The sequence below is a fragment of the Puma concolor genome, chromosome E2 (genome assembly GCF_028749965.1).
Source record: "Puma concolor isolate L17-30 chromosome E2, mPumCon1.1.hap2, whole genome shotgun sequence".
NCBI classification, from domain to species: Eukaryota; Metazoa; Chordata; class Mammalia; order Carnivora; family Felidae; genus Puma; species Puma concolor.
Window position 1 is genome coordinate 46,234,202 of NC_141681.1, and position 17,446 is coordinate 46,251,647.

Here is a 17,446-nt window from a genome sequence, read left to right on the forward strand (position 1 = left end):
GGAGACACAGAATCCAAAGCAGGCTCCAGTCCCTGAGCTGTCAGCACAGAGCGCCACATGGGGCTCAAACCCATGAACTGTGAGATCATGACTTGAGCCAAAGTTGGACACTTAACCAACTGAGCCACCCAGGTGCCCCTAAATTTTTTTTTATTCTAGAGAGAGAGAGTGAAAGCAGGGGAGAGGGGCAGAGGGGGAGAGAAAAAGAATCCTACGCAGGCTCCATGCTCAGTGAGGACCCAGAGGCAGGGCTTGGTCCCATGACCCTGGGAACATGACCTGAGCTGAAATCAAGAGTCAGATGTTTGACTGAGCCAGCCAGATGCCCTGAAACATGATAATTTTACAGTAACAGACCCCAAATAAATGAAGACATGCAATTTGCCCAATAAAGTATTCAAAATAATTGTTTTAGGAAGCTCAGTAAGAAGAAAATATAGAAAGATAATTCAATGAAATCAGAAAAGCAATGCACAAACAAAAAAAGTTTAACAAGCAGATAGAAATCATAAAAAAGAAAAACAGGAAATATGGAGCTGAAGAATACAATGAGTGAAAGGAAAAAATGCATCAACAGCAGACTTAACCCAGCAGAAGAATGAATCTGTGAAGTCATAGACAAGTCATTTGACATTACCTAGTCAGATAGGAGCAAAGAAAAAATGAATGACAAGATAAAGAAAATGTAATATCCGAAACCATAAAACTATTAGAAGAAAATACAAAGAAATAGCTTTTTGACATTCATCTGAGCAATGATTTTTTGGGTATGACACCAAAAACACAGACAACAAAAGCAAAAATAAATAGGCAGGACCACATCAAATTAAAAAGCTGCCTAGCAATGGAAACAGTCAACAAAATGAAAAGGCAATGTATGGAATGAAAAAATATTTGCAAACCATATATCTGATAAGCCATTAATATCCAAAATACATAAGGATTTATATAACTCAGTAGCAAACAAAACAAAACAAATAAACAACAAACAAAAACAAATGACATGATTTGTACATGGGGAAAGGACCTGAATAGAATTTTTCTAAAAAAGATATACTAATAGCCAGCTGGTATATAAAAGGTGCTTAGAAGTGCCTGGGTGGCTCAGTCGGTTAAGCCTCTGACAGGCTCAAGTCATGATCTCACGGTCCATGAGTTCAAGACCTGTGTCAGGCTCTGTGCTGACAGCTCAGAGCCTGGAGCTTGCTTCAGGTTCTGTGTCTGTCTCTCTTTCTGCCCTTCCTGCAGTCGTGTGCTCTTTTTCTCTCTCTCAAAAATAAACAAACATGAAAAAATTTTTAAGAGAAAGGTACTTAACATCACTAATCACTAGGGAAAATCTGAAGATCACACAATGAGATATCATCTCAGACCTGTTGCTAAAAAGACAACAGATAAGTGTTGGTGAGGAAATAGAGAAAAAGAAAACTTTGTATATTGTTGGTTGAAATGTAAAGTGGTACAGCCACTAGGGAATACAGTAAGGCGATTTCTCAAGGAATTAAAAATTGAATTACTATATGATTCAGCAGTTCCATCTCTGGGTATATATCCTAAGAAATCAAAATCAGTATCTTAAAGAGATATCTACACTACCATGTTCATTTTCTTGCAGCATTATTTACAATGGTCAAGATATGGAAACAACCTAAGTGTCCACTGATAGATGAATGGATAAAATAGATGTGAGCTCTCTTTATAGACATCTAGATAGATAGGTAGGTAGGTAGGTAAGTAGATAGATAGATAGATAGATAGATAGATAGATAGATAGAAAGACAGCAACATACAATGAGATACTATTCAGCCATGAAAATATGGATGTATCTAGAAGACTTTATGCTAACTGAAATTAGCCAGACAGAGAAAAACAAATACTGTAATGATCTCACTTATATGTGAGATCTAAAAAAAAAAAAAAAAAAAAAAAAAGTCCAATTCACAGAAGCAGAATAAAATGGTGGTTACAAAGGAGGATTGGGTTGGAGGAAAAGATAGGGATATGCTGGTCAAAGGGTATAGGCCTTCAGTGATAAGATGAATTAACTTTGGGAATCTGATGTACATCGTGGTGATTATAGTTAATCATGCTGTGTTATGTACTTGAAATTTGCTAAAAAAGTAGAACTTATGTGTTCTCACTTATGTTACCTCACATAGTAACTATGTGAAGTGATGAATATGTTAATTAACCTAATTGTGGTAATCATTTCATAAAATAAACATATGTCAAATCATCCCATTGTACACTTTAAACATATGCAATTCATTTGTTGATTATACCTCAATAAGCTGAAATTTTGTTTTAAATAAAAGAATAAAAAACAACAAAAGAGTAATGGTGCAGAGGAGATAACATATGTGATCCTTTGCTTCTGCAGAAATGTCTTATACAACCTCACATTTGTATAAATTTTGACTGAATAAATGACTCTAGTTGAGAGTTCATATCTCAGTATTGCAAAATTTGTCACATTAAAAAATTTTTTTCAAGTTTATTTTTGAGAGAGACAGCCACAGTATGAGTGGGGGAGGGGCAGAGAGAGAAGGGGAGAGAGAGAATCCCAAGCAGGCTCCGTGCCACCAGCACGGACTTGAGTGGAAACCAAGAGTCAGACACCTAACTGGCTAAGCCACCCAGGCAGCCCTAAATTTGTTAACATTTTAAATTTTGTTTTGTTTGTCACTTTAGGACACTATTTTTTTAAAAGCATTTTTTAGTGTTTATTTATTTTTTGTCTGAGAGACAGAGAGACCATGAGTGAGGGAAGGGCAGAGAGAGGGAGACACAGAATCTGAAGCAGGCTTCAGGCTCTGAGCTGTCAGCACAGAGCCCAATGCGGGGCTCGAATTCATGAACTGTGAGATCATGACCTAAACTGAACTCAGATGCTTAACCCACTGAGCCACCCATGCACCCCATTTTGGGCCACTATTGAGCAGGCCGTTGTGTTTCTGTTTTCTGGTACATTTCATGTGACCTGCTTTCTGATTGTTGAAAATTTTTGGATTTTTTTAAGGTTTATTTATTATTTTCAGAGAGAGGGTGTGGAGGGAAGGGGCAGAGAGAGAGGGGAGAGAGAGAATCCCAAGTGGGCTCTGCTCAGACCCACCAACTGTGAGATCATGACCCAAGCCGAAATCAAGAGTTGGATGCTTAACAAACTGAGCCACCTAGGCACCCCCAAAATGTTAAGATCTTCTTTATATTCCTATTATTCTAAAATGTTATCCTCTGATACCCTTTCAAGAGTTTACCAATTATTTATAATTTGAGTTTTCAGGGAGGAAGGGGAAGCAGGAGCATACTCCTCTTTACTGAGAATATACTACATACTCATTAGTTTTTTAATTGGGATGTTCCTCTTAATTGGATTTAGTATATTTTAAAACAAGAATGGACCTTGGAATTCACTCACTGGGCAGTTTTTATCTGTAGGAATTGGGTTGTGTGAGTCCTGCTCTTTGATTAACACTAACTCTAGTCTTCACTCATATCACAGGTATTGAACCCACCCTGTTTGCTCTCCATTTCTTTCTTTTCCATTTCTCCAAAACTCTCCTTTACTTCCTCTCCTTTTGTTTCTCATCTTTCCTTCTACCATGAAGTCATTTATTTTCATTACACAAGAATAACTCAGGTTTTTTGTTTCAGGGATTTGTGATATTCAGGGATGTGTCTATCGACTTTTCTCAGGAAGAGTGGGAATGCCTGGACTCGACTCAAAGGAATTTGTACAAATATGTAATGTTGGAAAATTATAGCAACCTGGTCTCAGTTGGTAAGTATACCTTTACCCAAAAAGTCTAGAGTGCTCTAGAATATTTGCTTTCCCTGAGAAGAATTTCTCAACTCCTCTCATATATCCTATGTATTTCTTTTCCCTATTCCTAAAGAAATGGCTTGAGATTTGTAGAGTTGGGAATGTATGGCTTTGTTTTTTTTGTTTTATTTTGTTTTTGTTTGTTTTGAGAGAGCAAGGGAGGGGGGCAGAGGGAGAGAGAGAGAATCCCAAGCAGGTTCCACACTCAGTGTAGAGCCTGATGTGGGGCTTGATCCCATGACTCTGGGATCGTGACCTGAGCCAAGACCAAGAGTCAGACACTCAACCAACTGAGCCACCCAGGCACCCCAGGAATATGTAGTTTCATTGGTCCCAAGGCCAACTCCATCTTCTCTGCTTTTTTTGTGGCCCTTCCAATAGTGGCATCACCTTTTATTTGCTGTTCACAGGACAGGATTTGAGTCCTGGGATACCTACAACAAAAATCTCCTTTCTTCTCTTGTGAGTAGGACTTTGCATTCCCAAGCCAGATGTGATTTCTTTACTGGAGCAAGGGAAGGAGCCTTGGAGTGTTTTTGACAGTGAACTGACAAGGGACCCGTACCTAGGTAAGTGATTGATGATTATGTAAGGGAAAAGGAATGCTGGATATAAACCAGCTGCTCAGTGAGGAGACCACATCTTTGAGATGTTTGGAGGAATCTCCTCTCAAAGTCCCACAACTATTAAGAAAAGTAAACTACACTATGAACTTCCAAATGCCCACACCTCCATCTTCAACCTAATACTCTCCATGCTTCTTTTCTCTCATGTTTTCTGCCTATTCCTAGTAGGTAATTCTAATGAGAAGCTTCTACTTTTATGTGAGATCTAATTCCATTAGTTCACTCTCTCTTGCCTTTGGTCTATACATGTGTCATGCCTTTAAACATTTTGGTATTCAATATATTCAGTTTTTTTAGTCATTATTTTATTCATGTATTCATTCTTTCAGCCAACACTTCCTAATATTCTGTGTTGTGGAGAATATTTTTCTAGAACATTATAAAATATATCAGCTATTAAGAAACTTATAGCCTAGGGATTGAGAAAAATTGGTGATGGGGATTAAGGAGTACACTTGCTGTGATGAGCACTGGGTGATGTATGGAAGTGTTGAATCACTATATTATGCACCTGAAACTAATATTACATTGCATGTTAAGTAACTGGAATTTGAATAAAAACTTTTTAAAAAATCCATAAAAATTATTCAAAATGTGGAATTAATTATAATTGTGGAATTATTTGCGGTTCAAATACCACAACCAGGGAAAATGGCTAAAGACTAAATGGTGGAAAAGCCTCACAGAGTTGTAATAGTTGGAGCCCTAGGAGTGATTGCAGTCACCTTGGTAGAGAGTTTTGGGTATAAAGGTCCTGTGCTTGGAATAGGATAGTAGAGGTTGCAGGCAAGAAGAGATTGAGGTGAGGGAGGATGATCAAGCATTGCATGATGCATGCAATCAGCATAAAATAGAATGGGAGTGAGGGAGAAGGTCATGAACATGGATGATTCAAGGCAGAGGGCACAGTAAGTACAAAAGTCTTGAGGCAAGCAGGCTCATTGTGTATAAGGAGCACCAAGGTGGCCAGAATGTCTGGGATAGAGCAAACAAAGAGGAGAAGAGTATGAGCTGTGATCAGAGATGTGTATGTTGGAAAGAGTCAGTTTATGATGACATTGTAAATTATGATTGAACTTTTTCTGAGTGAAGTGGAAATAAGTAAAAGATTTTAAGCAGAACTATGACATAATTAGATTTTTATTTTTCAAAAATACTATTTTTTCCTATTTACAGAAGAGGAAACTGAGACACAGAGACTTGAAGTAACTTGTCCAAGGTCAACAACTAGTAAGTGTTGGAGATAAGGTTTAAACCCAAGCTGTACATGCTTCTTAGCTCATAAGCTACATTGCCTCTCCAAGTCAAATCAAAGAAGTTTAGATATAGTGGACATGTTTTCATCTGAATTGCTGGTGAACAGATAGAAGTTAACTTTCAAAATCAATTTTTTTTAAAAATTTTTTTTTTCAACGTTTATTTATTTTTGGGACAGAGAGAGACAGAGCATGAACGGGCGAGGGGCAGAGAGAGAGGGAGACACAGAATCGGAAACAGGCTCCAGGCTCTGAGCCATCAGCCCAGAGCCCGACGCGGGGCTCGAACTCACGGACCGCGAGATCGCGACCTGGCTGAAGTCGGACGCTTAACCGACTGCGCCACCCAGGCGCCCCTCAAAATCAATTTTTAAAATGAGTTTTTACATCCCATAAATAGGTAACTATAGCACACATATTACATGCATTTATATTATATACACACACAAACTCACACACATATATACAAATTCATCATGGATTTCCTCTAAAACACTATATCATATGCCTTCCTTTCTTAATAAACTTTTAGATATAATATTAATATATAATAATAGAGATATACTTGCATAATGAGGTTGTCTTCCAGATTCTTCCAATTTTAATTTCTAATTGAAACTTCCATTCTTCTATACTTTCTTTTGTAAATAGATTTTTCCCATATTTGTATGATTGATTTAAAAAAATTTTTTAATGTTTTATTTATTTTTGAGAGAGAGAGAGAGACAGAGAGAGAGAGTACGAGTGGGGAAGGGGCAGAGACAGAGAGAGAGAGACACACAGAATCCAAAACAGGCTCCAGGCTCTAAGCTGTCAGCACAGAGCTCGACACGGGGCCTGAGCTCGTGAACCGCGAGATCATGACCTGAGCTGAAGTCAGATGTTTAACTGAGCCACCCAGGTGCCCAGTATGATCGATTTTTTTTAAGTAGACAATTTTTTTGATAGAGAGAGAGAAAGAGAGAGTGTAGGTGAGCAGGAGAGGGGCAGAGGGAGAGGGAGAGAGAGAGTCTTAAGCAGATTGCACGCTCAACACAGAGTTCAATGTGGGGCTCAATCTCACAACCACAACAAAATCAGGAGTCAAACACTCAGCTGACTGAGCCACCTAGGTGCCCCTAAAAGTAGACGATTTTTAAAGCTTTTTCCAGCGATGTATACAATGCATATGTTCAATTTTATTACATCATCTTGAGGAATGTGTATCTTTTTAAAAATAAATTATTCTATGTTTCTTTTAGTCTTGGAATCAAGAACAATATCTTGCCCATTTTTTTTTTCAAAACAAGAATATTTTTTTTTTAATTTTTTTTTCAACGTTTATTTATTTTTGGGACAGAGAGAGACAGAGCATGAACGGGGGAGGGGCAGAGAGAGAGGGAGACACAGAATCGGAAACAGGCTCCAGGCTCTGAGCCATCAGCCCAGAGCCCGACGCGGGGCTCGAACTCACGGAGTGCGAGATCATGACCTGGCTGAAGTCGGACGCTTAACGACTGCGCCACCCAGGCGCCCCAAAACAAGAATATTTTTAACAGTGAATGTCAAATTGTCCTATAATGTTTTACATTCAGGATTTATCTAAGCACAACCCCAATATTGAATTCACATTAAGCAATTTTTTCTGATTTGATACTTGGGGTTGTGTACTTCTTAAACAATTTTTTTTAATGTTTATTCATTTTTGTGAGAGAGAGACAGACAGAGCAGAGCATGAACAGAGAGACACACACAGAATCCAAAGCAGGCTCCAGGCTCCAAGCTGTCAGCACAGAGCCTGACATGGGGCTCGAACTCACAAACCATGAGATCATGACCTGAGCCAAAGTTGGATGTTTAACCGACTGAACCACCCAGGCACCCCAGGGTTGTGTACTTCTTAATTCATCATATCAGGAGGCAAAGTCAAGGTGATTGGAGATGACTGCCAGAACTTTCCATTGGAAAGGTACATTTCCCCCCTTATAAATAAATACTAAATAATTAGTGCAGTAATACTTGAAGACTGTATAACTATCCTGTAGAAATCTTTCACCCAAAATGTTTGGTATTCATTCTTATTCAAAACAGTTATTACATTGAGTTTAGAAAAGTTCTAATTTTATCGCTTTCTTTCTGCATTTATTGGTTGGCCTTGCTTTATTAAAAAGAGATTTTTCTTTCCACTTTTGTTTGAGAAACACTACAGATTCATTGCTTCTTTTAAAAAAATCAATATCTTATAACCCTTTGTAATCATTCTTTTTTGATATTAAACTATCATTCATATTTGGCCATTGAAAGCCCCTTACAACTAGCTTCTGCATCCTTTTTTTTTCATGAGTGCATGAATCTTTAATGACCTTCTTGTTTCCTGGAACAAAAATATGTTCCAGTCTCATCTTGTATTATTCTTGCTCCCGACTTGGAATTAGCCAGCTCATTAAAATCTTAGTTTCTTGGGGCGCCTGGGTGGCTCAGTCAGTTGAGCGTCTGACTTCAGCTCAGGTCATGATCTCGCAGTCTGTGAGTGTGAGTTCAAGCCCTGCGTCGGGCTCTGTGCTGACAGCTCAGAGCCTGGAGCCTGTTTCAGATTCTGTGTCTCCCTCTCTCTCTGCCCCTCCCCTGCTCATGCTCTGTCTCTCTGTCAAAGATAAATAAACATTAAAATTTTTTTTTAAAAAAAGTCTTAGTTTCTTTTAATAGGGAATGGTGTTGATTGACCAATATGAGTGTGTAGTGTGCTTATTACTACTGGATTGTCATTGCTTTTATATCCATTAAATGGAAAGAGACAGGAACCTGTCTCTCTCTCTTTATTTTCTCTATTTATTTTCTTTTTATTTAATCTTTATTTTTGAGAGAGAGACAGAGAGTGAGCTGGGAGGGGCAAAGAGAGTGGGAGACACAGAATCTGAAACAGGCTCTGGGCTCTGAGCTGTCAGCACAGAGCCCAACACGGGGCTCAAGCTCACGAACCACAAGATCATGACCTGAGCCGAAGTCAGACGCTTAACTAACTGAGCCACCCAGGTGCCTCAGGAAACTATCTTTCATAATTGAATACTAATAACTCTAATTGAAGTCCAAAGGTGAGATTCTGTCTCACTTTTCTGCATTTCAGTTTTGTAACTTTTTCTTGAACAGTGAAAAAACCCTATTTCCTCCAACATGAGTATAGTTACTCAAGTCTTTTGTCCCAAGACTTGGGACTCTGTCCCAATACTACAGAACGGTTTCAAAATTAGAATATCATACAACTACTGACAGGAAAACCTACCTGAAGCCATATTCATGATTTATTACACTTTGTTTCTTTTCCTGTTTTCCCTTAGAATATGTTACACTAAGGATTTCTAATCAGAGTACAGTTTGAAAAATTGCTAGATTAATTCTTTTTTGTGCATTTTCAGCTTAATATGCAGTTTATTTTAATTGTTGAGTTTAGGTTTTTTCTTAATTTATACTTGGAATATATAAAACATTTACATGCTTCAAAAGTCAATATAAAAATATACTTAGGGGGCGCCTGGGTGGCTCAGTTGGTTAAGCATCTGACTCTTGATTTCGGCTCATGTCATGATCTCACAGTTTATGAGTTTGAGCCCCGCATTAGGCTCCATGCTGACAGTGTGGAGCCTGCTTGGGATTCTCTTCCCCTCTCTCTCTGCTCTTTTTCCTTTCTCTCTGCCTCTCATTCATTGCCCCTCTCAATCTAGGTAAAAAGATTTTGGGGGGTGAGGGTGGGGGTTAGGGTAGTCTGATTAATCCTTTCTGCATTTATTTTTTCAGAAATAAAGCACATTCACATTTATATTCTTAATTCTCCTTCCTGCTTTTACATGGGATATTATTCTCTCTGCACTCTTTTTTACTGTCCTGGTTTTCTTTCAATAATTTTTAACAAGTTGTGAAAATCATTCCATATAGACAGTGGCAAAAAAAAAAAAAAAAAAAAAAGACATAAAAAACTGACTTATCTTTCTTGGCATTATATGTTTATTTTTGCCATAACTCATTAATTATTAGAAATAATAGTTCCAGTAGTTAGTAGAGTTTCCATGCAGTCACAAAATTTGCAAATATTTTCAGTTTTGTTTTTTGTTTTCCTATGCTTGTAACTGATACTCCTTTCTAGTCTCATCACTATTCCTACATCTTCCAGAAAGTGTTCAATAGAAGTAGTACATATTTTTTCATGATTTTTATGGGCATGACTCCTTTTTTCTTTTTTTTAAGTTTTGGAATAATTTTATATATACAAAAAGTTGCAAAAATAGCATATTCCTCACCTAATATCAATTTCTACTACATTTGTGTTATATATTTGAATTTACCCCTCCCATTTTTTTATTCCCCCACCATAGTATATCTTGTATAAACTTCATGATTTATCCTTTCTCTGTTTTGTTTAATGTGAGCATCTATGCACATATCTTTATATATCCTCTTTCTTACATAAATGGTAGCAGCATACCCTAGATACAGTTTACTCCACCTTGTTCTTTAACTTAAAAAAGTGATGAAGATCATTCAATAGGAATATATAGATACTTCTTATTTCTTTATACAATTACATAGAACTCTACTGTGTGCATACACTACAGTGAGTTCAAGTAGTATCAAGTTGGTGGATATTTGGATTGGTTATAGTCAGTTGCTCTTACAAATAGTTCTGTGGTGGATAACTTTCTGCATAAATCTCTTCAGATTCTTTCCTAAAATTATGTTTGGGTTCCTAGAACTGGGATTGCTCAAAGGATAAATACTTATATAATTTTTGCTAGAAACTGGCAAATATCCTCCTATGATATTTGCTACACTGAATGTGTGAGAGAAATTACTTACCTATTAAATAACCTAGACTAGGTTATCAGACTTTTGGGTTTTTGCTGAAGTATACTTTGAACTTATTCCAAACTTTAAGAGTCATTGACTTAATCTTTTTCTGATCCCTTTCCCCCATGCCTTCCTCTATCACTTTTCAAACTTTATTTTTTTTTTCAACGTTTTTTTTTTTATTTTTTTTATTTTTTTTATTTTTGGGACAGAGAGAGACAGAGCATGAACGGGGGAGGGGCAGAGAGAGAGGGAGACACAGAATCGGAAACAGGCTCCAGGCTCTGAGCCATCAGCCCAGAGCCCGACGCGGGGCTCGAACTCCCGGACCGCGAGATCGTGACCTGGCTGAAGTCGGACGCTTAACCGACTGCGCCACCCAGGCGCCCCCCTCTATCACTTTTCAATTTCTATACTTTATCTCTCAAATTGTACCACCATATAAGAACTATAATTTATATTTACATTTATAGATTAATGTCAATGTAATTCTGCCTTTTCTAAGTTTTGTGTCTATCCCCACCACCACCAAAAAAAGTGAATGTCTTATTTGTGGTTTCTTTCAGAATATAAATCTAGGTGTGAGAGCAAGAAATTATCTCTGAAAAAGGATAACTATAAAATAAATTCATCTCAATGGGTTATAATGGAAGGATTTACTAAGCATGGACTTAAACAAGGATCTCAGGAAAAACATTTTGGCCAAGTCTCGTGTACCTCTGAAGACATGTCCCCTTTCATTCAGCATATATCTCTCTCTCTACCTCAAACATTTAATACCAAAGAGAAATCTTATGAATGCAAAAAATATAAGAATGCCTATGAACAGGACTCAAAACTTACTACACATCAAGAAAGTCATACAGCCAAGAAATTTTATGACTATAAGGAATATGGGAGGGCCCTTGGTAGAACTTCAAAACTTAGTTCACATCATACAGTGCATATTGGTGTGAGATCCTATGAACGTGAGGAATGTATGAAGTCTTTGAATAGGGGCCCACACTTAATACAACATCAGATAATTTTTACTAAAGAAAAATCTAATGAATTTAAAGAAAGTGGGAAGGCCTTTACTAATGCTTCACAGTTTTTTCTACATCATAGCATTCATACAAGTGAGGAACCCTTTCAATGTAAGTACTGTGTTAGACAATTTAATAATGGTACAGCCTTTATTCGCCATCAGAGAATTCACACTGGTGAAAAACCCTATGAGTGTAATGAATGTGGAAAGGCTTTTAGTACAAGTTCAATATTTAGAGTACATCAAAGGATTCACACAGGTGAGAAACCCAATGAATGTAAAAAATGTGGAAAAGCCTTTCGTCATTCCTCATACCTTACTCAACACCAAAGAATTCATACTGGTGAGAAACCTTACAAATGTAAGTATTGTGTTAGGGCATTTAGTAATGTTTCAGCCTTTATTCGGCATCAGAGGATTCATACCGGTGAGAAACCCTACAAATGTAAGGAATGTGGAAGAGCTTTTAGTACTGGCTCAATACTTACAGCACATCAGAGAATTCACTCAGGTGAGAAACCATATTTATGTAAGGAATGTGGAAAAGCCTTTCGTCAGTCTTCAGATCTTACTCAACATCAGAGGATTCATACTGGTGAGAAACCCTACAAATGTAAGGAATGTGGAAGGGCCTTTCGTCGTTCATCAGAACTTTCTCGACACAAGTTAATTCATGCTGATGAGAAACTATATGAATGTAAAGAATGTGGAAAGATCTTGAGTAGAAACTCAATACTTATACAACATCAGAAAATTCACACAGGTGAGAAAGCCTGGGAATGTAATGAATGTGGGAAAGTTTTTACTTGTGCAACATACCTGGCCCGGCATCAGCGAATCCATACTGGTGATAAACCATATACTTGTAACAAATGTGGGAAAGCTTTTCTTCGTTCTTCAGACCTTATTCTGCATCAAAGGATTCATACTGGTGAGAAACCCTATGAGTGTAAGAAATGTGGGAAGGCTTTTGCAAGGGGTTCAAATCTTAATCGCCATCAAAAAGTTCATAATAGTAAGAAATAGTATAAAGGAAGCTTTGTATTTAAGCATATCTTTTAGGTAACATGGCATGGAAGATAAACCCTAGAAACATAATAGGAGAAATCCTAAGAATTTATTGGTGAGAAAATGTAGAAATATAATTGATATGAGAATGACTTATGTGTTTCACAGTTTAACTACCATAAGAATAAAATGAATATTGGAAGGCCTCTATCAACAACTCATTCCTTTCTAAGTTTTAAAAACTTTGTTGTTTATTTTAATTTTTTTTAATGTTTGTTTATTTTTGATAGAGAGGGACAGAGACAGAACATGAGCAGGGGAGGGGCAAGAGAGAGAGAGGGACACAGAATCCGAAGCAGGCTCCAGGCTCTGAGCTGTCAGCACAGCTTGATGTGGGGCTTAAACCTATGAACTGTGAGATCATGAACTGAGCTGAAGTTGGACACTTAACCAACTGAGCCACCCAGGTGCCCCAATTTTTAAAACTTTCTAATCTTGAGTGGAGAAGGTAAAAAATCTTTTTTGTTGTACTTTTTCATATTTTAAAATACGTTAAATCAACTTTGTTTTTTATATAGCTATAATTTGTTTAGTTTATGCATAGCTAAAATACTATATTATTATAAGTTGTACATTAAAAATTTGAATTTATTTTGTTCTCACCAAAATTCTTTTTTTTTTAATTTTTAAAATGTTTATTTATTTTTGAGAGAGAGAGATAGAGTGCGAGTGGGGGAGGGGCAGAGAGAGACAGAGAGAGATGGAATCTGAAGCAGGCTCCAGGCTCTGAGCTGTCAGCACAGAATCCAAAGCAGAGCTTGAACTCATGAACTGCGAGATCATGACCTGAGCCAAAGTCAGACGCTTAACTGACTGAGCAACCCAGGCACTCCATCACCAAAATTCTTATTCCAGTGCAACTTATTCAGTACCTATTTCTTGATGCTATTTATGCACAGTTTCATGATATTTTATATTTTTAGTGTTATAAGCTTGTATTTAATGACAGTCTTTTTATACCCCAACATCCAATTTGGGAACTCTTCAATTGATCTTTTTAGAATAAATTTTTACCTACATATCTTTACATCTGTACCATTTTATTTAAAATATCATCACTTTAAGATATATATTTTAATATTGATAAAATGATATCATTATTTGTATATATAAATTAATATTTTTATTTTATAAAAGTGATATTTTGTTGTGATAATTTTTTCTAAATTTTTTAATTCTACAAAGAAGCCAATAAATTTACCTTTCATCCTCCCAAGGGACTATAGCTACTGTCACATTGTTGGAACAGATCTTTTCATAAATTTTTAAAAGCAAATGTAATCACATTACTCAAATTGTCTCATAAATTGCCTTTTTAATGACAAGATATGTCATACAGAACATTCCATGTGATTAAGTGTATTAATAATGTTAATATATATGACTGTACCATCATTTTTACCAAACATCTATGGCTAAATACTGTGATTAACTCCACTTTTTGTGTTTATAAGGAATGTCACATGTAGCATCCTACTTGGCACATTGTATTTGCTTGTCTGCTTTTCATTGTTGAAATAATCCATGCATACCTTTTAACATGTACATATTTTAATTTTTTTAATGTTTATTTTTAAGAATGAGAGAGATAGTGCAAGTGGGGGAGGAGCAGAGAGAGAGAGAGGGAGACACAGAATCCAAAGCAGGCTCCAGGCTCTGAACTGTCAGCCCAGAGCCCAACGTGGGGCTCAAACTCACGGAGTGTGAGATCATGACCTGAGCTGAAGTCGGACACTTAACCAACTGAGCCACCCAGGTGCCCCTAACATGACAGAGTAAGCTGGCTTCCCTTTTGACCATACTATGCTATGCTATTTTTCTCTCTTCCCCTCCATGTTACTTATCCTTGCAGAGTTTTTCCTAATGATTTTGCCCAAATGTAATGTGGGGACATTTTAATTTTTTTTAATTATTTCCATTTCAATGTATTTATATTAAAAACATATTTATATGTATTAGTATACTTTATGTAAAGTGGGCATGGCTATATTCACTAGCATACTTGGGTTTGGTAAGGATCAAATGAGTTAATTTACACAAATATTTATAATTAAGGCTGTAACATACTCAGTAAATATAATCCATTGTCAAAATTATTTTTTCCTTTGGCTATTTTATTATTTATGAAAAAAACTCTACTATGGTGTATATTTGCCTAAGTTTAATATTGGAGAAAAATCTTAAACCTCTAGTGAATATAGTGAAGTCATCATCATTCCTCCTTGGTCGCAAGATGCATCCATCCTGAAGAAAAGAACCATAAAAATATAATAAATAATGCCTTTAATTCAACCTCTTATGTTGAATCCTAAAATTTATATCAGCATGAAACATTGCTGATAATATTATTGCCCACATTATCTGAGTGATTAAAAAATAATATTGGGGGGCGCCTGGGTGGCGCAGTCGGTTAAGCGTCCGACTTCAGCCAGGTCATGATCTCGCGGTCCGTGAGTTCGAGCCCCGCGTCAGGCTCTGGGCTGATGGCTCAGAGCCTGGAGCCTGTTTCCGATTCTGTGTCTCCCTCTCTCTCTGCCCCTCCCCCGTTCATGCTCTGTCTCTCTCTGTCCCAAAAATAAATAAACGTTAAAAAAAAAAATTAAAAAAAAAATAATATTGGATTTTAGGAACATCTGACTCTTGATCCAATGCATGTTTAAACCAACATTTGGCTAAGGGTGAAATACTGACAAAATAGAATTTCTTTGAACATAAAGGACACTGAGTATCCTACACAGCAAAACATGTGGGAGGTGGGCAAAATTACAGAACTTACAGCTCTAAATCTAGACATGTATTGCAATAATTAATACTTAAAATCTGGTACAGATGCCACAGGAACACAGAGGAAATGTCCATGTATCTGGGATTCAGACTGCCTTAAGAGTGGGGTTTAGCTTGGCTAGTGCTGATATCTCTGAGGAGGTATGATATAGGTGGTTCTGAGGATTTGGGAACAACTGTGAACTAGAATCAACACCTTCTACTTGGAAGGATGACCACTAATAGGGTTTATTCATTTTCTATTGTTGCATAACAAATTGCCACAATGTTGGCAGCTTAAAGCAACACACATTTATTATCTCAAAATTTTCATGGGTATGTGTCAGGGCATGGCTTAAGTAGAAATATCCAAGAGAAACACCAATACCATATATTTTCACTCAGATGTGGATCTTGAGAAACTTAACAGAAGACCATGGGGGAGGGAAAAGGGAAAAAAAAAGTTACAGAGAGGGAGGGAGGCAGACCATAAGAGACTCTTAAAGACTGAGAACAAACTAAGGGTAGATGGGGGGTGGGGGGGAGGGGAAAGTGGGTGATGGACAGGGAGGAGGGCACTTTTTGGGATGAGCACAGGGTGTTGAATGGAAACCAGTTTGACAATAAATTATATTTAAAAAAAATAGAAATATCCATAATCATTATGGAAAAAATAAAAATTACCAAAGCAATCAGAAGATGGAAAAATCAATGGATATAACATCTGGGATTGCAGTACTAATATCATTAAGAAATCACAATTCCTTAGGTTACAAATGTGATGCAATATCAATTAAAAATACCCAGGAATTTTTTAAAACATTTGAGCTAATTCTATTTTTTTTTTTTTTTTTTTTTTTAAATTTTTTTTTTTCCAACGTTTATTCATTTTTGGGACAGAGAGAGACAGAGCATGAATGGGGGAGGGGCAGAGAGAGAGGGAGACACAGAATCGGAAACAGGCTCCAGGCTCTGAGCCATCAGCTCAGAGCCCGACGCGGGGCTCGAACTCACGGACCGCGAGATCGTGACCTGGCTGAAGTCGGACGCTTAGCCGACTGCGCCACCCAGGCGCCCCACTAATTCTATTTTTTAAAAAAGTTTATTCATTTTTGAGAGAGAGCGAGAGAGCAGGGGAGGGACAGAGAGAGAGGGAAAGATTCCAAGCAGGCTTTGCACTGTCAGCACAGTACCCCATGCGGGGCTGGATCTTGTGATCCATGAGGTCATGACCTCAGCCGAAATCAGGAGTTGGACGCTTAGCTGACTGAGCCACCCAGGCACACCATGAGCTAGTTCGAGAGTCTAAATGGAAAAATAACCAGTAAAATTCGGAAGGAGGAGGAGAGGAATTGGATAAGTGGAACCATCAACTATTAAGATATAACTCTAATAACTAAGAGTATAGCTTCAGCAAAAATGTAATGGGTCACTAGAACTACTTAAAAGTTCAGCTATAGATCCAAATACATAGGAAAGATAGTATATGATAATGAAGCCGTTTTGGATCATTTAATATCCTTTGAATTGTTACAAATCTTGAAGATTTGAATGTATTAGTTCATATATATATACATTGGTTGCATTTAGATTTTTCAACAAATGCTTTATTTTTCAAATTTTTAAAAAAATGTTTATTTATTTTTGAGACAATGTGAGAGACAGAGTGCAAGCAGCGGAGGGGCAGACAGAAGGAGACACAGAATCTGAAGCGGGCTCCAGGCTCTGAGCTGTCAGTCCAGAGCCCAACGTGGGGCTCGAACTCACGAACCGTGAGATCATGACGTGAGCCGAAGTCGGACGCTTAACCGATTGAGCCACTCAGGCACCCCTAAATTTTTAAATATTTTATTTATTTTTGATAGAGAGAGAAAGCACAAGTGGGGAGGGGCAAAGAGAGAGGGAGACACAGAATCCGAGGCAGGCTCCAGGCTCTGAGCTGTCAGCACAGAGCCTGATGCGGGGCTCGAACTCACGAATTGCGACATCATGACCCAGCAGAAGTCAGACGCTCAACCGACTGAGCCACCCAGGTGCCCCAACAAATGCTTTTAGTAGCCATAT

The 17,446-nt window shown here is 37.5% G+C and overlaps 1 protein-coding gene across 1 annotated transcript in view; it reads left to right on the forward strand.

Annotated features, from left to right (window-relative positions):
• LOC147573572 (uncharacterized) overlaps positions 1-14,911 on the forward strand; it is a 67,069-nt gene extending 52,158 nt beyond the window's left edge. Inside the window, exons 3-6 of the mRNA XM_086690986.1 lie at positions 3,656-3,782; positions 4,295-4,393; positions 5,627-5,680; positions 11,091-14,911. Of these exons, the coding sequence (XP_086547112.1) occupies positions 3,656-3,782; positions 4,295-4,393; positions 5,627-5,680; positions 11,091-12,577 (1,767 nt within the window). The 3' untranslated portion in view covers positions 12,578-14,911. The remainder of the gene's footprint in view (positions 1-3,655; positions 3,783-4,294; positions 4,394-5,626; positions 5,681-11,090) is intronic.
• Positions 14,912-17,446: the final 2,535 nt, after the last annotated feature.